The sequence below is a fragment of the Odontesthes bonariensis genome, chromosome 4, assembly GCF_027942865.1.
Source record: "Odontesthes bonariensis isolate fOdoBon6 chromosome 4, fOdoBon6.hap1, whole genome shotgun sequence".
NCBI classification, from domain to species: Eukaryota; Metazoa; Chordata; class Actinopteri; order Atheriniformes; family Atherinopsidae; genus Odontesthes; species Odontesthes bonariensis.
The window spans coordinates 35,487,436-35,515,294 of NC_134509.1; the positions used below are offsets into that span (position 1 = coordinate 35,487,436).

A 27,859-nucleotide genomic window follows, 5' to 3' on the forward strand; every position below is an offset into this window, starting at 1 on the left:
TCTCACAAAGAAGGAAGGACATCTGCACTTGCAAACTGCAATACAAAGACTGATAATAAAAGAAAGAGTAAAGTATAAAGCAGAATCCAACTTTTTCCTGTTGGGAAGCAAAGACAGCAGCGAAGATTGTGCTGAATCTTCTCTATATGCAGTCATTGCTCTCTGGTGGAAAGCCTCTAATAAAGTAAGTCATTTTAAGGATTTGAGCTTTTCCTTCTAATTTTGCCACATGTAGCCAATAGTGTTTCTGGATATGTTCTCCATGTGAGTTGGTCATCCTGAGGAGCTTTCAAAATGAGCGGCAACTCATGTGAAGGCAACTTTGGTGCCAGTGGTAATAGGAGCACTGGGGGTCATGGCCGACTTTTAGTACTTATGTATACTTTTTAATATACATATACACATACACACACATGCAGAATGCATAGCAGTCTACAATAACCAGAGCTGAGTTTTGTGAACCATAAGTCACTGTAGCAGTCTGACAGGAGTAAACAGTTAAGAACAGCCGCAGCTTTGGGAGATGTGACCTGCTATTTCTACAAGACACCCAGGGAGTAGAAATGGGCTCTAAACAGATTGAGCTCTCTGAGGCTGGACACACATACCACAAAGATCTTCATCTCTGACCTTCAAATATTTACACACTGATAGCCCATAAAAATCACGATGTGAAATGTAGTTCAGGCTGAATGTGTTTTTGTACACTTACTCTGTATTACTCTGGTTGTGAGTAGTTTTGTACTCCTACAGTGGATCATTTTGAGGACTAAGCAAATCCCAAAAATGGAAACTGTTAAATCAAAAGCTGAAGTCTAAGCTAAGGTCAGAGTTAGTTTTGAGAGTTAATACCCAGAAAATTAATGTAAACCAAAGTACTGTTCTCTGGATTGATAAGCCTGACTTGTGGATAAGATCGGTGCATGACACTTGGTAACTGCAGCTACAACAGGTCACCATGATTCAAACTTTAGCCACCTCTATTGCCACATCTTTCTGTCTCCTCCTTGACACTTCCCTAGTTACTTTCATGTGTCACAACAGCCTGTAATTGTGTGCATGTGTATGTAACATTTAAATCAGTTCTGTGTCCTTGTAGGAGACATTTAGAATAGAATAGAATAGAATAGAATAGAATAGAATAGAATAGAATAGAATAGAAATAAATGTATTCATCCCCCGTTGGGGAAATTCAAATTGTCATATAGCTTGATTAAAATATTTACAATGATTTTATATTAGAACATGTTAGCAGGCACTGTTAAAAAGCCTTATGGCTGTGGGGACAATTTAATGGACAAAATTAACAGGTGTTCTAAAACTTCACAAAAAATCTTTATTGACAGGGATAAAAGGATAAAATGTTTACAAGAGCTTTAAGTGTTCAGCTTGCTCACTCATTAAAAATGTGAAAGAGGTGGCATTAGGGATGATAGTTGACTGCAATGATACTTCATACACTGGATGTTCACAGTTTGTAGTGCACTATACATTTTTTTTAATTAAAGTTGAAATTTTGACAGCACTACAAAATGGCTGACTTGCTTCATTGTGAACAATTTAAGAAATCAAATACAGCCACAGTTTTGTTTGGCTGAACAAGTTCTATAAAAGCTCTATATGTCTACAGAGTTGAAGGAACAGTAGATGTCATGAAAATGTGTGAACTGCAGAGGAATTAAAGGGTTGCAAATACAATATGATTTGAATTATAAATCAACGTAAAAGAAGAACTCTTAAATGTTAGATTAGTGAAAGTAGCATTTTGTGCTGTTTGGTGTGCTGATGTGTTCCTCATATCCCCAGCTGTCATGGCTCCCAGCTTGGCCCAGGCTTACAGGAGAAGGTGGTGGATGGCTGCCACGGCCATCGTGGAGAACTTGTTCTTCTCTGCAGTTCTACTGGGCTGGGGCTCATTGCTCATCATGCTGAAGAAGGAAGGATTCTACTCTCACCTTTGTATGGGTAAAACCACTGTTTCTCATTTTCTGTTGGTCATTTATAGCATACACTGCAAACAGCAAAATGTTCTTTGGATGTTTTCAATTTCAGCTGCATTCCTGGTGAAATGGAGAGCGCATCCTTTGCCAGAACATTAACATAAGATTCAGATCCACACCAATCCATACTACATGTATGGACCAAATTTTAGAAAGTTTGGTGGTTTGTCCAAAATCACTATGACAAAAAACAGGACTGATCACATAGCACCTACAGAATGTGCTAAATGTGTGTGTTTATTAAAGGGATAGTCCACCTCTTTTGACATGAAGCTGTATGACATCCCATCCTAGCAATATCGTCCATCAACATTGACTTACCCCCTACTGCATCCTGTGAGCCGAGTTCCGGCCTTGTTTTGGTGTTGACGAAGGTAGTCCGGCTAGTTGGCTGGGACCACAAAAATAAAGCATTTTGCTTCTCAAAACAATATGCGTTCAAAAGGGTAATACATTTGCATCACAAAATTGTTGTCCAGGAAAAAAATCAGACCTCGCAATCGCTTGGCGCTATTTTCTCTCCCTTCGTATCACTGCGTGCTGCCGCCTGCCGCGCCTGTTTCACGGTGTAGACCGTGCAGACTGAAGTGCAGACCGAGCAGTCCCCTGCTTCCGAGCAGTAAACATTTTAACAAAAATCATCTGTATTTTCTACTTTCTACTTACATTTTCAAAACAGACCATTACTTTGGTTTTAATGTGTTGGATGGGAATCACTGATAACTGTAACATTTGCATCCCTGTGTGCTTGTTCAACAAGTTTGACAGAAACTAAGATGGATTGGTCAATAATATATTGAAATGATGACCTTAAACAACAGCTTGACAAGATGAAATGGCTTAACCTAATAAGACCTGAAAGTAATGTAACCAGGCACAAGCGACATGGGTGAAAATGAAGTAGACTTTAGAACAGACACCGCAGATTCAGCATAAGAAGTCATAGCTTTCAGAGCTTTTCTTTGTGAATGTGTTTTCAGAGTTTTTTATTTTCACCATATTGTTCTTGCTTATATTCACAGACTGAAGCACCTTTGAGCAGTTTGAAGTCTAGGTCTCTTGTTCTTTGCTGCATGCTATCCCACTTTTCTGTCAAAAACAAAAAGCAATCATAAAATAATCCTTAAAAGATGGACTGATAATTATACTAAGATGTCAGGATCAGTTATCTTTGCATTGAAATAACTGATGGAATTGTCCTTTAAAGGATTTTCCCCCATTTACTTTGATTCTTATAGTACATTACAGACCCTGTACTTTTTCACCTTTTTGAACAAAGTGGTTGAATCAGTACCTCTAATTTGATCAAAAGCTTTTATTACACATAAAGAAGAAACATATGTACTCCCACTTGAGTAAATATTGTGTATACGTTTTCAGCTTCTATGCATTCTGGAACTGTAAAATGTTGTGTTGTAATCACTGATGCAGTAATCATGGAATAAACCTTGATCACTGCAATGGATAAACGCTGTTTAAAGGTAAAGCCTCCTGTCACCGGCAAACATTTTTTAAGAGATTATTCCTTGCTGCTTGTTAATGCTACTTGCATGTTACTTGCAGTTTATGCGCCAGCAACAGGTACAGGTGCTTCGATCGTGTTGTAACAAGGGCTGTTTAGAAACTAAACGACTCAGTGAAGTGTGGTTTTCTCAGTCCCTTATTTTTTCTTGACTCACAAGTCTCTTTAAATGGACACAAAATACTTATCAATGAAAAAAAAAACATGTATATGATCCAATTACAACTTAAAAACATGGATTTTACACAATCCCATTTTCCTCTACATATCAATGCATAAAGGGCACATCCAAATGTGTTTAATCCATTCACACACATTTACAATACTTCTTTAGGACACAGCAGTCTTTGGGAGACCAAAGTATAATATAAGAATCAGTACCGCTCCCACAGTGTAAAGTATACAGATTTGTTTTCATTTTCAAAACCAGTTGCAACCAGTACATCGTATACCCAATGCACATGTTGAGATATACAACCTGAAACTGCAGTCACACTCAAAATGTCATCACGAATAGCATATTCCATTTGTTTGGGTTTTGTTTTTATGTGTTTGCTTCCACTGTTATAATCCTGGATTGTTTCTTCTGATATGATTCAGAAAATGAGACTACTGACACAAATGGGACTTCCATTGAAAGCAGTGGTTGGCGAAGTTGTGTGGAGCAGGAAGAGATGTTAAATCTTGGCTTCACCATCGGCTCGTTCCTCTTGAGTGCAGCCACATTCCCCCTGGGGATCTTGATGGACAGATATGGGCCACGCCCACTAAGACTCATAGGCAGGTATAAGTCATCATCAATTTACCATAAGCTTTAGATGTGAATAAGATTTCTTTATTGTTGTACTTATTATCATTCATTGATAATTGATTTAAAAAAAACATGTACCTAGCAAGAATGTATTTTCCCACATGTATAGAAGACAGGAGATTATGTGTGCTTTTGAAGATGAACTGTGGTCAAATTCAGAAGGCAGAGCCATCTGCCTTTTACAGTATTTATAACTTTCCCTAACTATGGAGTCCAAAGCTTACATTTCAGGCCTGCAACTTGTTCTATAAAAAGTTGGGACAGGGGCAATTTAAAGCAAGAAATTAAGTAAAATAGAAAAGCAACAAAATAAATTAGATTAAATCAAATTAGATAAGTGTTATCTTTAAATAGGAAATATCAACAGATGAGTTAAACTATTATTTGGTACAAAAGCAGTATTCATAAAGGCTAAAAAGCACAATTGGCAGAGGATCTCCAGTTTGTCAATCAATGCCTGACAAAATCATTGAACTCTTCCTCAAAAAAAGATATGAAAAGATTCAAGGAATCTGGAAGAAATCCAGTGCGTGAATGAAAGTGGGCAAGCCTAAGCTGGAAAGCTGGACACCCATGATCTCTAACTCCTGACAGATGGCACTGCATCAAGAACTGTCAATCATCAACAGCTGATAGAACCACATGGACAAGAGATTACTGTGTATTACCTTTATCAAGCACATAGTGAATATAGTTGTATGTACCCAGAAAGAATGTAATTTTCCACATGTATTGAAGGCAGGAGATTATGTGTGATTTTGAAGATATACATACCCTTTGTCAACCACATAGTAAATATTGTGAAATTAATTGGCATTTGAGAATTGTATTGTATAAACAGAGTTAAATTCCGAAATGCCACTTAATTTCACAATACAAAAATAAAACCTTACAGTAACCTTGTCTGTAGGCAGGGTGGATTTCTCAGGGCTTTGAGGCATCTGAGATAGACTCTTAAACAAATCGGTATTTTAGAACATTTTTGGAAGCAATGGGCCCCATGTACTCCAGACCAAAGAGAAAAAAGGACTATCCAGACTGTTATTAACAACTGATACAATCCCATAACACAACGTAGCCTCACTTTTAGACTATGGGATGTTATGTGGTTGTATCATTGCCCATGACAAAAGTAATTTATACTTTTGTTATGTCAGCAATGAAGCAGAAGAGCACATAGAGATTTTAAAGCAACATCTACTGATCGGCAACAACATTAAAACCACTGACAGGTAAAGTGAGGAACACTGGTCATCTTTTTGCAACACAATATCTGCTGGGAAAATTTGCATTTTGGCATTAATATGAATGTTCCTTTGACACTTAACACCAACCTAAACATTTTTTTCAGACCAGTCAAATCCCCCACATTGCAACAACACTCTCCTAAAGTTGCAGTCAACCCAAGCAGGATAACAGTGAGCACTGGAGGGGCCCAAATGAACACAGCAAAGATTCTGAGGTCTTCAAACCCCCCAGACACCAAACTGATGGCAACCGTTAGAAGCTAGCCAAATCCCAAAGATCCCACAACGCGCAGGGCCCAAAGGATTAACTACCAACAACCCGGTACCAGACATTCCAGGACACCCTTGAGTGTTCCGTTTACACACCATTTTTGGGACATTTGGAGGTATAACGATGACCAAGTCAATATTTGGTGGTCATAATGTTATGGCTGTTCAGCTTATTCTGCCTTCAAGAGTGCATCTTTTCCAGAAATGTCCATACATTTTTCAACAAGACAGTATGTAACCACTCTCTGAATACATAACAAGGGCATAGCTGTGGAACATGAGGGTACGGTCACTGGACTGGCCTGTCTGTAGTCCTGACCTGTCCCTAACAGAGAACATCTAAAGAACTTTGAAATAAAAAAAATACATCAACACCTAAATGTTGTATAGTTTAAGGCTGGGAATATATTGCTTTTAATTATGGGTTTGTGTGATTATGATGGCTGCCTTGCATATTCTACTTGGAGCAATGATTATACATGTCCTCAGAAATTAACATTCCACATATGGAAGATACAATATGGAGGTGAAGGTGTGCGGTAGGCAGTGTGGGGTAAATGTGAGAGGATATCCCACTTACTTGATTTATCATCTACAGTGCCGTAGTTTTTGCTATTTCTACCATCATCTTAACTCAGATCAAATACTAACCTCCTTTTTTGTCACAAGGTTCTTTGTTCACATACTTAAACCCTTATGTTCCGTATGGTCTGAGTGGAATCCTCTGGTAACAGGCACAGTACACAGGCATGTATGTAAACGATTACACCAACAAAGTAGGACAGGGTTAAAAAGCTGTAAAAAGTATTTTTTTCAGCCTAAACATATTTGCAGGAAGAAGGAAGAAGGAAGGAAAAATAACAGCTGAAATCCTCATTGCCTGGTAATCTAAGAGATTGTCTTTTGACCGTTATGAGAAGGAATGGTGACATTATAAACATTACAAAGTGGTACTAACTTCCCAACTTTTAATGGAATGTGTTTCAAGCCTGTAATGGCCTTGCTTTATATGAACAAATTAAATCAAGTTGATGAGAAAAGAAAAATGTACATTAAAATAAAAGACCCAGCCTCTTGCCCAATGACAGCTGCCTCTGTGTGTTTCAGTTCATGCTTTGCAGCTTCCTGTGCAATGATCGCTGCTGCTGCATATGACCCTGAAGGTGAGACAAAACATTAAAGTCTGAATTATTCTTACTTGCATGAATGCAGTTTAGCAACTTGTCTCCATTGACATACAAAGCTGTGGTATATTTGTAGTTTGTTGCCATTCATATTAATCAGTTGCTGTATGATAGTGTTTTAGTATCGTACTTCATTGTAAGACCTCGTCACAATTTAGTATCTTTTGATGAGGCTTCAAAAGAAGAAAATAAGTGAGCAGTGAAATGATGAAACACTAAAACTATAAAACTGTAAAGCTATTCCTGCTGTTAAATTAACGTGACCTGGAAAAAAAGAGACCAATCCAACACTTAATACTAAAGTTGTTTGATTTATGAAAAAGCTACATAGTTCAGCTTATATGACAAACCTTTTCTGTGCAGTTAGAGGTTAGAACTGGAATCATGGTTATGTTCTCATTTGGTTATATACATTGTACAAAAAAGCGATTTGCCTTTCATAGCTAAAAGCTGATAGCTGTTTCATTGCTGAAAGTATTTTTCATTTATTTAATCTGTTAGTGCTATCCGTCCTCATCTTCTTCGCTGTCTCCTTCAATGGCTTTGGGGGAATCTGCCTGACCTTCACCTCACTCACTGTGAGAGTCCGACTCACACATGCACACACACACACACACACACACACACACACTTTGTTTTACAGCCTACAGTAATAATGGTGATCCAACAATTAAATATTTTTTTCTATACAGTATCTCAAATGAACTATGACTAAAATTACCATATGCAATACTAAAGTTTCAGATCCAATCAAAGAGAACTATCACTCAATGTAGCAGTTTCTCTGAGAGCTTCAGAGCGCTTTTCAGCTCATTGTTTGGGTATTCCAAATCCTAGCTTTACTGTATTGTTACTGCTTTATTTTCTTATCCGTTTATTTGGTCAATGTAACTGAGTCATGTCATAGTTAGCGAGTAGGCTACATTTGACATCTGTACCTCAGCAGGTCAAACACAGACATCTTCAAAACAGATATGATAGACATAATTTCTAAGCATATTAAAAACAAATCAATTAACAAATCAACGAACCAATGTTGCTATAACTCTCATCAAACACATTTTCAGGTTATATGTAAAATACGTGTGGAAAAAATGTGTTGGAAAACAAATTTAAGAGTTGCAGAGAGACTTTATGGGGTCCAAAACTAAGCTAAAAGACCAGAGTTTGTCTGGATATTCGCCAGACACACAATGTCAAATAACACCAGTGAAGTCCAGTGTTGCCCTGTGTTTGCCTTATGTGTAAATACACAGCTAAATCATTTAAGGAAAGTTAACGGTACCTGGGACTTCACAGGAACATAGTTCATTGCGTTAGACCATGAGGTCACCAGGATGCCCCACATGGCCCACTTTTTCATCTGCCTCACTGTCAAAAGCCAGAAAACAAGCCAAAGAAAATATTTGGGTGTGGCCAGAGGTTTAACATGCCTAAAAGGGTCGTCTGTGATCCGGTCTGAAATTCAGTACATTTACTGGACTATTTGATGATTTGCAAATGTGTGTGCATGTGTGTGTATTTTGGAAAGCAGCACATGCTGTTCCACTTGCTCTAAATTCTCATGCAGCCTCTCATCCAATCAGAAACCTAGCTGTTCAACACACCCAACATACACACAACCTCTTTCTCTCTCAGTCCCTCCCAGCACCGGCGCCACGGGGGGGGCACTCGCGGGCATTGCCCCCCCATCCATGCCGGTGTGCCCCCCCTGGGTTCACTTTGACGTTTGACCGGAGATTGCCTCAAACACTGCAGTGCATGAGGGGACACGATCTAAAAGTCTTAAATAAAAAATACGTTTTTTTAAGGTCTTAAAATGTCTTAAATTTCTCTGATTTTCGAAGAGTGGCATTAAATTTCATCTGGGCGGAATGAAAGAAAGATATGTCTGGAGAGAGCTTGTGTGTGCGCGCCAGTACTTCCGGTGAAAACTTCCGGTGATTTGACAGCTAGGGCGTCAGGTTAGGGCCAGTGGCCGTAAACAAAGGTTATAGCCGAGAAGAAAGATGAAAATATAATGTAACTAAAAAGACTAGCTTTCTTCAGTAGCCTAATGCTTACCGATTTAGCAAGCCTAGCAGCCTCGTTGCTAATGCTAGCCGCCGTAACGTTACCAACCATACCCGACGTCAAGGAGTTGGCTGAGCAGGGGCAAGATTATGGGGCTGGCAGAGTTAACTTCATAATGGATGAGTGCAGGTTTCATTCACTTGTTTTCATTCTTTCACAGGATTGATTCACTTCATTGGTTTATCCGATTGCTGGCCACCGAGCCATTATGTGTCTGGGTTTGTGTAGGTTACTGATCATGGTTGTTAGCAGCCGATAGTCAGGTTGTGTGACGTGTGTGTGAGTGTGTATTTTTTCTATGGGTACATGCCATTGACTGAGCGGTCTGTGCTCGTTTTTTATTTTTATTTAATTAGATTGGAGATACTAATTAATACTGGGGGGAGGGGGGGCGATTTTATTTATTTTTTTTTTCCCCCCCCAGTCCAACCCTGAACTACATGTTCAAATGCGTTCTGATGTCGGCTCAACGCCAGTCTAAATTCACTGTGGCTGTGCGTGGGCGTTGCTGTTGTTGTTGCGCTCCTGTTTGCTCGTTGTGTGTATTAGTATTAATGGCGACTAGAAAGTGGCAAACGTGATCTGGGCTTTGCGTTCAATTTATGCACCGATGATTAGACAGAGTGGATTAAACTGTGCACGCTATTCGAGATGTCTCCGAATGCCTACTTTAAAGGAAGCGTGATGTGTTTGCCAGGGCTGCCTAAACAAGTTGCCAACCGTCCCTTGAAATAATGGAATCGTCACGTATTTAGTAACAAAAGGACAGTTCCTTATTGGGCTGAAATGGGGCCCACAATTCGGTTAAAATGCAGAAAATTGCATCTAAGAAATACCAAATTTTCGGGGGGAGGACCCCCAGACCCCCCGCTAGGGGGCCCCCCCTACTCATTTAAATGCCCGTCCAATAGCTTGTCTCTGCCGCCGGATCTGGTCCCTCCCATCACCTGACTCAGACCCATGTCCTGAACTTGACATGATCATTTTGGGCTGTCTGCTTTCCTTTCTGGTCTGGTGTTCGTTTGCGTTTGTGAGAATGTGTGTACTTTATGGATGTGTCTGTGTTGTGGTGTGAAATGATCTTGTTGGTAACTTCTTACATATCTCCCTGCTATAAATAGAAGCACATATGACTGATAAAAAAAATTTGGTCCAATAATAAGTAATGGGTAATGGGTTTAAACTTCCTGAACCGAAAAGTATTTTAAGTTTAAAACCTTTTATTTCCAGGAATTCCAGGATGGGTAAGCAATGTTTTTATTAAATTTCCAACAAACTTTGAGCACAGAGGGTTAAAAGCATTCTTCAAAGAACAGTGTTATGTGCAAGATAATTAGATTAAAGGAGAATTCCGGCTATTTTACAAACATATCCCATCTGTTGGAGACCCAGGAAAGTTGGCCAAAGGGAAAAACGCGAGAAATTTTCATGCCTGCTGCACAATATTGTCCAATTGCGCTGATTTCCATGAAAGCGGGCTCTATCGGGCAAGCTTTAAACCTTTCCTGAGGCTCTTAATGTGTATCAAAATACTTTTTACCGAATTGGCCGTGGTGTCAGTAGTAATACAATTCAACCCAGGGGCTAACCATACCATTAGCTTGCACAGACATTACACATTTTGAGATTTCAAAAACAGCGCACCTACTGTACCTCTCTCAGCTTCCGTGTTCCACAGGCGCACTAATCGATCGCCGAAGTCATACACTATAGTATTCCAAAATTGTCTTTTTGTCCACCAAAAACGACCCTCGGGAACCGAACTACACATTGCCATGTTTGTTATTGTTATTGAAGCGCAACAAGCCACAGAGGTAAAGTCTGCCGGTTGCGGACAGGAAGGCGATGAAAACTCAAGGCCAAATACCTCCTCATTATGTTGCCGCAATTCGGAAAGGCACACACTCTTATTTTCTCAACTGTTCAAGTCCAGGACGTGCTTCCAATAAATCCCGAGGGTTCTTATCTCCCGCAGCTGAATAATGGGCGAAGGTGCGCTCCTTCCAGTAGTCATGTGACACGTCATGACATCACGGTGAAAATGGGTGTTGAAACGAGTCAGTTGTTCAATAGGAAACATCATCATCTTTTTTTTAAAACATGCACCTGTTTTTTTTTTGTTGTTGTTGTTTTTTTTACTCTGTTGTAACACTTATTTCAATACCATACCCACAGTTGTAAAATACTGAACACAGCAGCACATACAAATCTTAGCACGTCAGTTAATTTTTTGGTGTAAAATGCGCTTCAGCAGCTAAAACATCAAAATCCCAATGGACAGATATAATTCCCCTCAAAGTGACATGCTGCCATAACAATGACAAATTTTGCTGGTGTTGTATATTGAATGACAGTGGTATTCATGAGGGAAAATTTAATTCATATTTGTGTACTTTTTGCCAGTCCATCAGGTGGATAGAATACTAATAGAACATTAAAAATAGCCTTCCAGTGTGTTTAGGGGAAAGCAAAAGGATAGTCAGAAGGATTCTCCTCTGGGTGATATGAACAACTGTTACAAATATAAACAGTTTCTCCATTCTTCTGTTGATGATATATACAATATTAGATTGGTTCACCTTTTAACTGTGTTTCCTAAAAATTATGTTCATGATGACTCCACACTGTTTGATTGTAAACCAACCTTAATATTCAGCCCGACAGCAGGATGTGGTGTGCACTTTTCCACATCAGATTTCGCCTCCAGATTCTAGACATGAACCTAGTAGAACATCTCTGGAGAGACCTGTCACTGCACATCCAATCTGATTGAGCTTGAATAGCATGCCACCATAGTATAAAACTAGGGTGATATACTGGCCTAACATATCGTATTATGAAACAAAATTGTGTCAAGGAGATCCCAAAAAGCTTAAACATAAATACAGTATATGTGTGTGTGTGTGTGTGTGTGTGTATGTATACACACATATATATCAAGGCAACAATACTGATGGAGGTTATCCAGCTATCAGAGCTTCAGTAAGGTGCAATGAAGAGGAAACTTCCTAAGAAATACAACAAACACTGGAGACTGCCAAACAATGACTCACAACCTAAGAAGGTACAATAGAGAAGCTGGATCCAGGATAATAAATAGGATGTTCTTGACTGAACCCTCCAAAGTGTACACTCACCCAAGGCTGAGACTAAACAATACTGGAAGAGCATATGAGAAGGAGGAGCATCACATTTGCATAATAGTAATGATCCATAGCTAGTGGATCTGAGAGCTGACCACAGTAATGTCCCAGAACAGAAACCGGTGACCATCACGGTGGGACACATCCAAGAAAGAGTCTCAAGTATGAAGAGCTGCACTGCACCAGGCCCTAAAATGATGCACACTTACTGTCTGAGCAAGACATCAACTCCCTAATACAGCTCACTAGGCTATACAGCAAGGACATCGGGATGCCATTTGGACTTGTTAAATGTTGCCGAATGATACCAAAGAGAGGCAAGGTGATCATGACTAAAGAAGTTGAACTACTAGAGGGCACCACAGGATACGTTGAGGACAGCTACAAATACCTTGGGATCCCACAGGATAATAGCAACCACAAGGAGGTTACATGGATTTCAGCCACAACTATGTACCTACAAAGAGTAAGGCAGGTCCTGAAGAGTCAGTTGAATGGTCAGAACAAAGTCAGCGCAATCAACACATAGTCATCAGATACCCCGCTGGCATAATAACCTGGCCAAAGGAGGAGATAGAAGCCACTGATGTCAAGAGAAGAAATATCCTCACATTGCACAAAGGGTTTCACCCCAGGTTCTGCACCTTGAGATTGTACACTAAGTGGAAGGAAGAAGGCCGAAGCCTAGGGAGCGTCGGAGCCACTTATTCAGGATGAAACAACAAAGATCCAGGAATACATCGGGAAGATGGCCCCCAGTGATGAACTGCTAAGTGAGTGTTTCAGGCAGCTGAAACCCAGGGGAGTGGAAGGGGGGGGGGGTGCTATCATGGAAGGATAAGCCTTCGCATGGGATGTACCACCAACAGATATCGAGAAGTCCTATCAGTGGCTAAAAAAGGCTAGTCTTAAAGAAAGTACAGAGCCACTAATAAGAGCAGTTCAAGAGCAGCCCCTGAGCACAAGAGCCCCAGATAGCAAGCTGACATTGAAATGATATTGTTTTTCCATCTGAATCATCAGAATGGTTGACATTGAAATCTTGATGCAAAATAAATGTTGAATCAGTATTGGCAAACTGATGAAAACCCGACACAACATAATGTTGACCGCAGTGATATTGAAACAACATTGATACATAGTTATCCTTAGTATGATTGATGCATCATTGATATTTGGTTTACCGGGTGATAATAGTAATGTTGAAAAGTCATTGATTTTGAGTTGACCGGGAAATCAGGAAATATCGAAAAGCCATCGACTTATAGTTGACCGGGAAAGATGATCGAAAAGTCATGGATTTATAGTTGACCGGGAAAGATGATCGAAAAGTCATGGATTTATAGTTGACCGGGAAAGATGATCGAAAAGTCATGGATTTATAGTTGACCGGGAGACCATCATGTGGTAGACCGGCGGTACTGCACCCCATCCCATTCATTTCGGAATCAATTTCAGGTAAGAAAGCACTTTGATTTAATCTTTTGAATGCTGAACTGCCCTACACAGTTAAATGTATAGTTTACATGGTGCATAGGCTAGATACTGTCATAGAATTCTGTTATAAATCAAGCAGAATTCCTCCGATCAACAACACTGCAAGTTGTCAAAAGCAAGTTAACTGCAGGCTTCATAAACACCCTGACGAAATAGTCAGTTAGCTAGCAATGCTTTATTCACCGGTTTATTTCCCAGCAAGGAGTGTTACAGGATATCTGCATATCCTAGCCCTACCTTTAACTAGGATCAGCGATCAAAGAGGCAAGGTGTCTAATAAAACGATTGAATAGGCTACACAACTATCAGAAGATTGACGTGAATTAAACGTTGTCTGGATGAATAAGTTAGCATGCGCTAGCAACACGTCAGCTTGCGTGATGCCTGGATAGTGGCTGTCACTATCTTCTCGTCGTTTTTTTTTAATTAGTGGTTTATTGATTCAGAATTAAATTGCTGTTTACTGACATTGTGATTTACTTTTTCTCTTTTTTCAGATCATTAATCCACATCGTCAAGTAAGCAAGTCCTCAGTTTAAGCTTGCTTCATCTTAAAATATGGATACGATATTCTATGTCTATGTTTGAGAGGGAAAGATAGCTACCACACACACACACACATAGTTTTTCTGTCTACATGGCCTATATGCTTATATCCTTCACAGGCAGAAGTCTGATATGCTAAACTGAAATGTATTTTTTGCTTGTTTTTTTATTTTAGATGCCCTGACTCAACGACTGAGTACTGCAAATACATGAATTCGCACAAGCTGTGCAGAAGTGGCTGCGCTACGCTCCTGACCGGGCGGGGGGATCTGGACGACGGCCACTGCAGGAGATAGCCTCGCGCATTAAAAGAAAAAAAAGAAAAATGCAATAAAAACGATTGTTTGATTTAAAAAAAAAAAAAATGCATGGGGTGTTATTTGTGCTAGGCGATATAGCCTACAGGCTTAGTCTGCTATAGTTTCTATATTTCGCTCATAGCCCATCCTGGCTGTAGATAGCAGGATTAATAATAATAATAATAATAAATTTGTTTTATATAGCGCCTTTCATGGTACTCAAGGTCGCTTTACAAGATATTAATGTTAATAGTCTAATAATAATGTTTTTAATATATTAATTTAGACCTTTTTAGATTAAACCTGTGGTATAGGCATAGGACTTACTAAAATACCATTGAAGTTTCGTTGATGATTTCAACATTGTTTCAATATCCATTGTAATCGAAATATCATTGAAATCTTGTTGATCTCTAGGTATGATTTCAACGTTGTTTCAATGATAATAGAGGGTGCAAAATGTTGTTGAATCAACGTCAGAGTTCGACGTTGATTCAATGGCTTTATCGTTGACAGCGGGATGTTGATTTAACATCGTTTCAATGAGTATTTGCTATCTGGGGCAATAGAGGTCTACCACACCCGATAGGACCCCAGGTGCAGGTTGTGCAAAGAGGCTTCTAAGACAGTTCAGCACATAATAGCGGGGTGTAAAATAGAGGCAGGCATGGAACGTCATAACCAAGTGCGAAAATAGTATACAGGAACATCTGTGCCGAGTATGGCTTAGAGGTCCCAAAGTCAAAATTTGAGATACCTCCAAAGGTACTGGAGAATGATAGAGCTAAGATCCTGTGGGACTTCCACATTCAGACTGATAAACAGGTGATAGCTTACTACCTGAACATTGTGGTGGTCAACAAACTGAAGAAGAAGGCAATAGCAATAGATGTAGCAATTCCAAGTGACAGCAACATGAAGAAGAAAGAACACAAAAAGCTTGAAAAATACCAAGGGCTGAAGGAGGATGTATATATATTTATATTACCAAAAGGTCAAGATAGCTCATCCATTTTAGCACATTAAAAAAGCAGTGGTTCTTTATGAAGTAAAAAAGATTTTATCCAGAATGTGTCATGAGTGATCCTTTTGAGTTGAAGCAGAGCTTGAAGAACAAACATCCTGCTAGAGACACATTTTTTCTTTTCAGTGAAAAGAATATACATGGGGAGCAAGCTCAATAGACAACTCAATTTGAGAAACAAGTCCGAAAGAAAGACAAACAGAAAAGAAATAAAGACAAATGGAAAAAAAGGAAAGAAGGAAGGAAGGAAGAAAGAAAGAAGAAAGAATGAGAGGAAGTGAAAGGAAAAAAGGTAAACCAAACAACATCCCGCAAATTACTTTATTTCTAAGTGATATGTCAAGAAAACAATGTAAAGGAGAATCATTCCCCTTTCACACTGTGAATGGCCAGCTGTTTAGTGGTGAGAAAAGCCACTTGAAAATCTTCTCTCATTTTATTTATTACAATTTTTCTTTTTAGCACTTTTTGTGATCAAATGATTTCTGCACTCAATACATCTCCTGTTTCTCACCTACCCTTACACTAACATTATCTTGTTATCTTGTCATATCTCCCAACAACAAATCTATGTTAATTTATATTATTCTGTTCTTATCGAATAAGAATACGGTGCATGTTATGTTGTTAGTTTTTTTTTTTTTCAGAAAGATTATGTGTGAGCTATACACTTAAAATCAGCAGTCATCTGAACAATTAGTTTAAACTGAGCTTGAAGGCCTGCAGTATGAAATGAACCACATGCAGTATGCAGTGTGACTGGCAGTGTTACAGCTATGTCTATAGTTAGAATGAAAGTCTGCTGACACATAAACAAACAGCTACCCTTTTTAAGACCAAGAACTGGAAGACCTAACTCAAATCCTAAACTTAACCATGAGCAGTTTATGCCTAACCCTAAGCTATAATTAACCTAATTTCATACCTTACTTCCAACCCTGACCAGTACCCCAGAAATGACATTGGCCTTATTAAGAACAAGCTTTTGTGCCTATATGAATTACTGAGCTCAATAAAGTCAGTGTTTGCATCAGAAAAAGTCCCACTGAAATGACAACAAAAACAAATCCACTCAAACACATACATTCTCAAATCTGACATTTGCATGGTCAGAGAATGTGTGTGTGTGTGTGTATCCATGTTTGCGCATATGAACTTGTGCCTTAGTAAGCTCAATTTTATAAATGGAAATGCTGTAGCACCACCTACTGGTTGCATGTCTACATTACATCTAAATGACTGTAACTGAATATTAGTTTATTATTGCTATTCAGTCTATCATTGTCATGTCTCTGTTCTATTGTTATTTATCCAGAGGGTTTAAATGGTTGAATTGATCAAAACGTAGCTCATTAATATGTTAACCATATTTTTGTAAACCATATTCAATTGTAGAAATGTTACTTTTTGTCTTTAATGTGTTTCTCTCTTCTGTAGCTACCTAACATGTTTGGGAATGTAAGATCAACTATCCTCTCTCTGATGATTGGTTCTTATGCTTCTTCAGCTGTCACCTTTCCTGGTGTCAAGGTGCTACCACACAAACACACAGACACACTATTAAAAAAAAGTAACTAAAGGGAAGGAAAAACTATGATAGAAATATGTTTAAAAAGACTTTCAAAGTGGAGAAAAGATTCAAGAAAGAGGCAGACAATACAGGGGAGAACAAAAAGGGAAGGGTTGCTTCAATAGCAATGAATCCGACAAAGAATGACAAATCTAAACATAACAAAATAAACTGAGGATAACAAATAAAGAAAACTTCAGGAAGTTTTTAAAAATCTCTTTCTTTCTCTTACTACCACGCCTTCTGCTTCATCCTCCAGTTGATTTATGATCTTGGTGTGTCCTTTCGGGTCATCATGTGTGTGTGGACCAGCCTGGCCTGCATGGTCTTCCTCAACTGCCTCCTGAATTGGCCTGGCGAATCTTTCCCTGCACCTGAAGACATCAGATACACGTAGGTGCAAAATTTCTCTTATTCAATATCCTGTGGAAGCCTACATGCTGACACCAGCCTTCCTTATCTCTGCGAAGCAATGACCAATTCTAATATAGGTGTAATTCATTCATTCATATCTCAATTATATATCAAGTTACATATCAATTGATACTTCCAAGTGCATAGAACCTTGTAATATCTTATGGACGTGTAAAAAAGGTAAAGAATTGGATTTTTAGAAGAGGAAACTTTAGTGGGTTAATATAGAAAAAGCTTTCATACACATGAAATGTGTATAAAACTATAAAACTATGTGCTTTTGACCTGTTTTGAAGTACACTGACCTTTGTTATGCACATTTTCGAGCCTGAAACTGCCTTGGAGCACCTAAGGGCTTGATATACCTCAGTTCATGGTTTTGATTTCCAGCCAAACACCACATAGTTATGTTTAACAGTTGGTTAGAAAGTCCAGAGTCAATTTGTGGAGTGATGTTCTGATGCCCAGGAAACTGAGTTTGGGCATCAGCCTGAATGAATTGAATGAATTTGTCTATGTTTGTCACTCTTTTTTGTGTAATAAACTATTGGAATATCATTAATTTGCTTTTTGAGTGCATTATATGAAATTTAATTACGCGTGTAAAGACTGTATCACATCTGTACACGTCTTAAAACATATAAAATGCATGATAAGAAAAAAGGGACTCACCTGTTGAGCAACGCACACTTCCTTATGTGGAAAGCCTTGTTGGAATGGTAGGACGTTTGCATGTCGGCATGGAGAGATGTTTGCATGTCGGAATAGCGGGATGTCGGAATGGTTGGGATGGGATGCCCCCCCCCCCCCCCCCCCCCAGGTCTGTGTTGCTGAAGGTCTGCTGCAGGGTGGAATTAGCATCAGCAGCCCAGGCTTTCACAGTTCTTACAGCAGGTCTCACACGTCTGATGTCATGTTTGTGTCAACCTGGTCCAAGGTGTTGTTTCCCCTGGTGGCACAGGGGAGATTTTGTGAGAATTCGGGGGAGAACAGTCCTCATTCATTGAAGTATCCTGCAATGATGAAGGCTCTTTCTGAGTGTGTTTTTAACTGTGTGCTAATGGCTGTGTGTAGCTGGGGCAGTGTACAGTGTGGTTGTCAGTGTGATGTTGTGTGTGAGTTTATGCATGAATTGATTTCATTATTGATTTTATTATGTAAAGCATGATTTTTTGTATGAAAAGTGCTATATAAATAAAGTTTGATTTGATTTGATTTTAATAGTAACAGTGGTGTGGAAGTTTATGTATAAACTTAATTAGCTTAACTAGCCTTGTACTGTTAGCGTTAAAGCAAAAAGAATTTAAACAAAAAATAGCCAGCCAAATGATTTCTTAATCTCAGGGAGCTGGAACTGATTCTTGTTTGAATTCCTGGTACAATGTTTTTTGGAATTAACTGTCTTAAGTTAGTTAAACAGTGTGATGAAGAAGTTTATGAAGAAGTCAAGTTTATCCAATTTGGCTCTTAAATAGTCTGAGGCCTGAGTTGACGTAAGATGAATGCTGTTCAGTACAGCAGTCAACAGAACATTTCCTTGGGTTCATCATTCTAGCAGGTTGACTGTGAGCAATAAAATAAGGGTTGGGTTCAGAGGTTGAGGCCAAACAAAGAAGGCGAGGTGAAGTTTACAAGCGATTAACTTTACACTGAAAATCTGAGCAGGTCTCTGAATGAAATGATTTCATGGAGTTTTTCAATTGATAGTGATCTCAGACATTCTCTTAAGAACAGAAGATAGTGATGTTTTATTCATATGTCCCTTTTAGCTGAATGATGAAGGGTCCTTATTTGTACATTCTAAATCTAAAAAGAAGAATAAAATTAAGTGCATGATAATCATGTAGGTACAAAATGTGGCAGTTTTACAATAAAGTTCAAACCTTGTACAGCATTTCTTTACTCAGTTCCGTACAACCCACAGGTTCAATCTCGCCACATGAGGAAGTTACATGCACAACATACATGGTTAGGATTAAAGAAATATATACAGTTCTGGCTTAGATCTTTAACCATTTATTAATCAGCTACACAGTGCCATCTTGAAACACTAACTATGTTTTGGAGATGTGAACAAACTACGCTATTACATCATTTCTGGTGAACGTGTGCTCTGTGATGAGGATTATAGTTTGGGTCAGTTTTTAGGAGATTAGCCAGTCTGCAGTTGAATACATAAGTGATCAAATTAAAAACTGAAAACCCTTTGCACTTAGCATTGGATTGCTACATATAGGGGGGGGGGGCTGTGCAAGCTGAGAACTAATTAACTGATATATATCAATTGATCAATATATCAAATGAAAGTGACCCTTGGCCTCAACAAATAATTCACTTACATCTGATCTGACAAGTAGACTCTGCCGAAATTTACTGATGTGTTTGATGTTGACCCTTTTCCATGTACTGAAAGACAACTCCATTACTGTTGAAAATAGAAATTCAATAGAATAATCATAGACAATGTACCTTCATTATATCCTACAAAACTAATTCTCAGCACTGTCTTTCTTCTTCTTCTTTTTCTTTTTCTTTTTCTCTCAGCAGTAAAAAGGTGAGGTTCAACAGGGTTGTGACGGATGATAGGATGTCTGGGGACAGGTATATCACCCATGTAACTATTATGGAAGACACCATAGGAGCAAGTCAACCAGAATCCAAGATGGGAGTCTCCAAAATCCCAGCCAAGGGTACATTTTGTTTGATTTTAAGTCAACTGGTGATGTGTCTTGTCTTTTTAATAGGTTTGAGACTGCCAATGATGTTGTGCCATTTATATATTACGTAGTTTTATTCATCCATCTATCCATCCATTTTCTATACCCGCTTAATCTAATTTAGGGTTGAGTTGGGAGCTGGAGCCTATCCCAGCTGTCATTGGGCAGTTTTATTCATAATTTGTCAAAATGAATATTGGGGCAAGAACTCAACTAAATGAAAAAAAAAGTGTTCATCATTGAAAAATATTCAAATGTTGATGACCATCCTATGGTGACCATCACAAGATAGGAACAGTAATGTTTCCTTTCCAGGGTACATCTAAGGATGGTGCTTTACTGATAGAGGAATTCAATTAATTGGGATCAGAATCCATTCAAATCCAATAAATTAAATTCAAAATTAGTCCAATTCAAAAAACGATTTCCTAGCTAAGAAAACCAACAGATTGCACCAAAACTTCTCTGCGGTCCAATCTCCCGTCCCGAGCATGCCTTGGGCAACTGTGGAGAGAAACGGGGAATCAAAGTGAGGAAAGTTTTGACATAAGAGGTCCCCCAGCAGGCTAGGCCTACAGCAGCTTAACTATGGGATGTTTCAGGGTCACATGAGCCATCCCTATAGTTATAACTATAAGCTTTATAAAAAAAAGAAAGTTTTAAGCCTAGTCTCAAAGTTAGAGAGGGTGTCTGCTTCCTGGACATATACTGGCAGCTGGTTCCACAAGAGAGGGGCCTGTTAACTGAAGGCTCTGCCTCCCATTCTACCTATAGAAACTCTGGGAAACATAAGTACACCTGCAGTTTGGGAGCGAAGTGCTCTGTTAGGAAAATATCTTACAATGAGATCTTTAAGACATGATGGAGCTTGATCATTAAGAGCTTTATTTGTGAGGAGAAGAATTTTAAATTCAATTCTGAATTCAAGAGGGAGTCAATGAGGAGAAGCTAAAACTGGAGAAATATGATCTCTCCTGTTACTTCTCATCAGAACTCTGGCTGCAGCATTTATGTCAGCTGGATGCTTTTCAGAGAATTTGTGGGACAGCCAAAAAATAAAGAATTACAGTAGTCCAATCTCGAAGTAACAAATGCATGGGCTAGTTTTTCTGCATCACTCTGAGATAGGATGTTCCTGATTTTGGCAATATTACGAAGGTAAAAAAAAGGCAGTCCTAGAAACCTGTTTTATATGTGCGTCAAATGATCAATTCTGGTCAAAAATATCTCCAAGGTTCGTCACTGTATTATTAGAAGCTAGGGAAATACCATCTAGAGTAACTATATAGCTAGACAGTCTCTCCCTGAAGCATTCAGGTCCAAAGAAAATTACTGTAGCTTTGCCTGAATTTAGAAGCAGACAGTTCTGAGTCATACAGTTATTTATGTCTTTAAGACATGCTTGTAGTCTGACCAACCTGTTAGGTTCATCTGGTTTCATAGATAAGTTCAACTGAGTATCATCAGCATAGCAATGGAAATTTATGCCATGCTGTCTAATAATGTTACCGAATGGAAGCATGTATAAAGTGAAAAGAATCGGTCCAAGCACAGAACCCTGAGGATCTCCATGACATACTCTGGTGTGTGAGGAAGATTCTTCATTTACAAGAACAAACTGGAATCTATCAGATAAATTTGACTTAAATTCCTTTAATCCCACTAACATTTTCAAATCTCTGAAATAGAATGCTGTGGTCGACCGTATCAAATGCAGCACTGAGATCCAACAGGACAAGCACAGACACAAGCCCGCTAAGAGGAGATCATTGGTAACTTTCACCAGTGCTGTTTCTGTGCTATAATGCACTCTGATTCCTGACTGAAACTCTTCAAACAGATTATTTATGTGTAAATGATCACCAAGTTCAGCTGCAACTATTTTTTCAAGAACTTTAGACAAAAAAGGGAGATTGGATATAGGTCTATAATGAGCTAACACTTCTGAATCAAGAGTAGGTTTTTTTAAATAAAGGTTTAATTACAGCAACCTTAAAAGGCTGAGGTACATATCCTGTCAACAAAGACAGATTGATCAAATCCAATATGGAAGTGTTGATTAAGGGGAAAACCTCCTTGAACAGTCTGGTTGGGATTAGATCTAAAATACAAGTTGATGGTTTAGAAGAGACTATTGCTGTTGTTAGCTCAGAGAGATTGATAACTTTATTGCAGTTATAGCATAATATTGTGACTTATCATTCTTTTTATATCATTGCATGGAAATTATTGTTGAAAAACGAATACAGCAACAATAAAATTTCCCTTTTGAATATATAAAGTATTTGTTCATTTAATTAATTAAAGTTCTAATTACTACAGTCCTATTCAAACAAAAAACCTGTCTGCTGGAACTTACGAACATAGGAAAGCTCTCATGTTCAACCTACTGCGAGGTGATAGAACAACATTTCTGATGTTTTATTTCATTAGTTTAGATATTCTCTGTATTGCTCTTCACTATAGAAAATAACAAGAATTTTCTACAGTATCAATCGCATAAATTCCATGAAAAAACCCATGAAATAATTCCGATATATGTGTTATAAACATCAATTCAATTCAATTCAGTTTATTTATAAAGCGCCAAATTACAACAAATGTCATCTCAAGGCACTTAAATAATGTAGTCCGATTCAAGCCAATTGGAGTTCAATTAATTCTAATCATAATTAATTTCAAAATAATCCAATACATTCATGTAGAGCCAATTCAAAAACAATTTCCCAGCTAAGGAAACCAACTCTTGTCTTCAGTCCATTACCCACTCATCATCTTACATTGAAAACCAGTAATTATTAGATTACCAACAAATTATGGTTAAAGCCTGTGCTATCAGTGAAAAACCTGAGCCTAACTGCAGTGCTACATGCCATTTGGATCATCATGAAACTTTTGCCAACATGCACACACTTTTACCTTTAAGCATCTGCTAATGTCTGAATTCATTTCTCAACTATAACCTTTACACAAAACTTTTCTCGCACCAAAACTGTTATTGTGTGTGTGTGTGTCGGGTTAAACTCACTGAGGCTTTGACTTAAAGTGTCACTCATCATCAACAGTGCTCTGTTTCTCAAAGTGTTGTTCTCCCACGTTGTACATTGGTGCGCAGTTCCACGTGAATTGATATACATGTACATTCACAAGTCAAGAAGTTGATGTCCCTGTGACACCAAATGGTGGTCTTTCCGTGGAGTACAATATACCCTAAAACTTCAAGATATAGTATATTCTGAGAACTTTCCATGGAACTAAACTGCCAGTGAAAGTGTAACAATGTTGTAACAATATTGCCAAACCACCAAAATCACTGAAAACATATTCACTGTGAAGCCAACTGTGTCTGCTGAACTAAATCCTAGATTCACACACTACTTTCGTTTCTCTCTTTCCTCAGCCTCAGTGCCACTCTGTCATTCTGTGTGCTCTCCTATCTTTCTGTGGAGTATCATCACCACTTCTATCACCCAGCTGAGGCTGATCTTCTTTATGGGTGCCATGAATAAAATGATGGAATTCCTGGTCACTCATGGTGACCCCCAACGTAAGAATAATAACTGACATCAATTAGTGTGACTCACAAAACTAACAAACTAAAATGAATTAGTGTTGAAACATAAGTGATGATGGTTGACCTCCAGCTTTTCTCTTTTTCAGCCTCTGAAGATCTACAGGAGAAGGTGGATGAGCAAGGTAACTGTAACAGAGGTTCAGTGTTAATGGTGCACTGGTGTAACTTGATACACTGAGACTCTACACAAGACGAAGTCTAGGTTGTGTGTTGAGCGCCGCTATTTACATGCACTTGTATTGATATCAATCTACATCTTCTCTGCAGTTGGTTTCTACTCGTCTATCTTTGGTACAATGCAGATACTATGTCTGCTGACATGCCCTTTGATTGGTTACATTATGGACTGGAGGATGAAGGAGTGTGAGGAAGAAAATGCCCTCACACAAACAAGAAGGAGGTATGAACATGATTTTGTCGCTAATCTTTATAGGTTTAGTTTTTTTTTATGTTGCTTTGTACTGGTGTTCAACAGATTGCAAGTCAGGTGCTTAATGTACAGAATGAGCTTTGAAGAATTAATTTTGTCTCCTCATATTTTCTCTAAAATGGCCCCCTCTTGGATTTCAGTGTAAAAGACCCTGGACAAAATCCAGCTTTCAACAAATCAAATCCCCCAAAGAGAGACAGAAAGATCCAGAAACTGACCAATGCCATGCAGGCTTTCATCTTCACCAACCTGCTTTTGGTCACCTTTGGAATAATTTCCTTAATTGACAATTTACCCATACAGGTTAGAAAAATACTTTACAGAAAAACAAAGATTTATGTTAACCATGTAATAGAGCATAATGTATATGAAGATTCAGACACACACACTTGATGAAGGAACAAACATTGATAATTATAAGTCTATCTGTTGCTTCCTCTCTTGTTCTTTAATAGGTGGTGTCATTTGTTCTACACACCATTGTGAGAGGATTTATCCATTCCTGCTGTGGAGGTCTCTATGCTGCTGTGTGAGTAACACTGTGAGGGTTTTGAAAACTGGAAAATGTTTTTATTCTCAATAGATCTTGAATTGTAATGTACAATGGGAAAGCTTGGAATCATCAGAAACCCAAACAAAAAGCCATCACCAGACTCTACAGCTCCCCTCAGCTTTACAGAGCTTATTTTACTTCTTTGATTGTTTGTTTACTTATTTATCTAACTGTTGTTCATACAAATGATTTAGCGTTGTCACTATTAAATCAAGGAGAAACAAAGAAGTACCTCAATAAAAAAAGCATCACATTCGAAAGAAGGAATATTATTTTAATAAATCTTAATCAGTCACACAGCGCTACTCAGTAGTTTTTGCTTGAATTGACCACAGTTTTACACAAAACATGCAAAGAAAACAAAGAACATGTAACACAAGTAACAAAACGACAGGTACCAAACAAACAAGATGAAAAACACATGCAACTTAATTTCTAATTCTTCTCCCCTTCAAAATTCTCTTTTTCTTCATGGGGGGGGGGGGTGTTCCAACATCTATGTAACTTGTGGGTGTGAGTCCACAAAGCCACACGTGAATCTCAGGGCGTCACACAGTGCAAGGTTTTGTTTAATCCACACTTAATTCACTACAGTAATCTCATTGAGACATGGGATCTCATTCTCAAGAGAGACCTGTTTTGAACAGCCACACAATATAACTAATTAATTATAGACATAGGTGATTATAAGCAGAAGATATGATATTTAACATTCAAGAAAGTATCCTGTTGTAGAAGGTAGTTGCAGGGCTAGTGGAAGGAAATGTCATTTGGCAAAGCTCTGTACATACGGAAGAAACAGTAAAGGGATTAAAGGACTTGGAGTGTCGGCTATGACTGCTGCATTTGCATGACATTTAAGTTAATTCAGTTCATTGTTCAAACCCACTGCTAAATACCTGCATAGCACCAAATAGCAGGAAGATGGTTAGAGACTTGCACCACAAGATAGAACATCTAGAAAGATTAATATTAATTTCAGAAACTGGTTGAGACCAAAACCTGTCTGAATGGACTCTGATCATTTTTTTCCTTGGCCATTTGACCAAAAGCCATTTGACAGCACTAATGCTGTCAGACGCCTACAACTTATTTTATTCAAAACCTCAAAAGAATATATATACATATTCATAGATACATATTACAGCAGCTCCAAATCAGAAAAAAATGTGATAATTATTATTGTTATATATATATATATATTTTGTTTACTTCTTTATTGCAGACAGTATTAACTAAATACATTTCATGAGTTGTCTCATAGACATCCTTATCATTAGCCAACATACTGTACATCCATTTTTGTATTTCAGGTCTGAAACACATTCTAAAAAAAATTTTTTTTTCATGCCCCAGTGATCCATAAACAGGATATTTAGCTGCAATACCTAACCTGAACAATTCTGTTTCTAAAACAGCATCAAAGCAGCCATGTAAACTTGTCTCCTTCATTTGACACTTTTATTTTAAGCCTCTTGAACGTGAAGTAACAGTTGATTTATAAGCTTTTGATAAAATGCAATGACAATTCATTCCTCTGTGTGGTTCTGTTTAGTGAAAAAAGTATGGGACTCCAACAACCACATAATGTTACACACCTTAAGACATGTTGCACAAAGAATGAGAAAAAAGTATCATCTGACACATTCCATCACCGGATATCCTCAGTGCCAGAACATCTTTTTATTTGCAAGAGATCATTACAAAGTGATAAAAACTTTACTGTCCCAACAGTTTGGAATGGGATGATGCATGACATAAAAGTAACAGTAAAATGTGAGAATCACAGTCTTTATTTATTAATTATTATTTATTATAAAAAGACACGGTATCCTTTTTCTATGTTTCTATCCCTCCATAGCTATCCAGCCAACCACTTTGGGACACTGACAGGTATGCAGTCTATGATCAGTGCTTTTTTTGCCTTGCTCCAACAACCATTGTTCACATTGATGGTGGGACATCTCAATGGAGATCCGTACTGGGTAGGGAGCACTCACTCATACACACACACTGTATACATACTCAGGCAAAACAGAGATTATTTGCAAGTACAGTAGACCCAACAGGCTCTTGTACAGGTTTGCAACATGTACTGACATGTCTCTCTTTATAACAGATCAATGTGGGCCTTCTCATCCTCTCCCTGACTGGTTTCCTGTTGCCATTGTATCTGTTTTATCACCGTAGAAACCTGATCAGGAAAAAGGCAAATCAAGATATCATGGCTGCCTGTCTGTCAGAGAGAAAGAATGATATCCTAACCCAGTCAGACAGTGTAAGTGTCAAAAGCCAGGCCAATGGGCTTCCCGTTCATGGACACACACCAAATGGGCATACTGTTTAAGGTTCTTGGTTGAGGGGAAATTATTAATTTATGTAACAACTTGGGGTTGCATGTGCAACCTCATTTCATTGACACTTGGACACTTCAAATAATACACAATGATAAAACAATAGCACCTAGCATAAACAAAGCAAAAAAAAAAGTTATTTTCATTCTTCGTTTCAAATAAACAAAACTCATTGAAAAGACCCAGTAATAGTGCCACATATTGGCAGTACTTGAGATGAAACTTGAAGTTACATCTATTGTTTGAAAAACTTCTGTCATGTGATCATTTTTAGTAATTAGAGCTGTTGCTTCCCAACATAAAGACTTTTGAGTCAGCTCTGCTTTTTCCTGTCATTTCTACAAAAGAACATAACAATTGAGGGACCATTACAGTATCTCGCCATGTTTTATCCCATTTTACTAAACACATGTAGTAATGTTGCTTATCTTTGCAGTAATGAAAAGGCTAAAAACGTGCTTTTTTTAAAAGTTGCCCATCTTTTAATCTTGATTATTCTACATTATGTGAGTATGCTTTAGGTCACAATTATTATAATCATTGGTTATTAAAAATATGCACAATTATGACCATTACAAAGAGATTACCATAATATGATTAGATATTGTTGCATTATATAAAGGAGAAGTTA

The 27,859-nt window shown here is 38.2% G+C and overlaps 1 protein-coding gene across 2 annotated transcripts; it reads left to right on the plus strand.

Annotated features, from left to right (window-relative positions):
* Positions 1–27,546, plus strand: slc43a1b (solute carrier family 43 member 1b). 2 transcript variants are annotated; one of them, XM_075464105.1, is made up of 15 exons: positions 1–184; positions 1,807–1,965; positions 4,123–4,306; positions 6,958–7,013; positions 7,536–7,612; positions 17,054–17,146; positions 17,446–17,579; positions 20,145–20,290; positions 23,718–23,864; positions 23,978–24,013; positions 24,159–24,291; positions 24,462–24,624; positions 24,777–24,850; positions 26,736–26,859; positions 26,994–27,546. In XM_075464105.1, the coding sequence occupies exons 2-15, from the start codon at positions 1,812–1,814 to the stop codon at positions 27,219–27,221; spliced, it is 1,749 nt and encodes a 582-aa protein (XP_075320220.1). In that variant the 5' UTR covers positions 1–184; positions 1,807–1,811; the 3' UTR covers positions 27,222–27,546. The 2 variants fall into 2 exon arrangements, with proteins under 2 accessions (XP_075320220.1, XP_075320222.1); XM_075464107.1 differs by having other exon boundaries at positions 20,148–20,290.
* Positions 27,547–27,859: the final 313 nt, after the last annotated feature.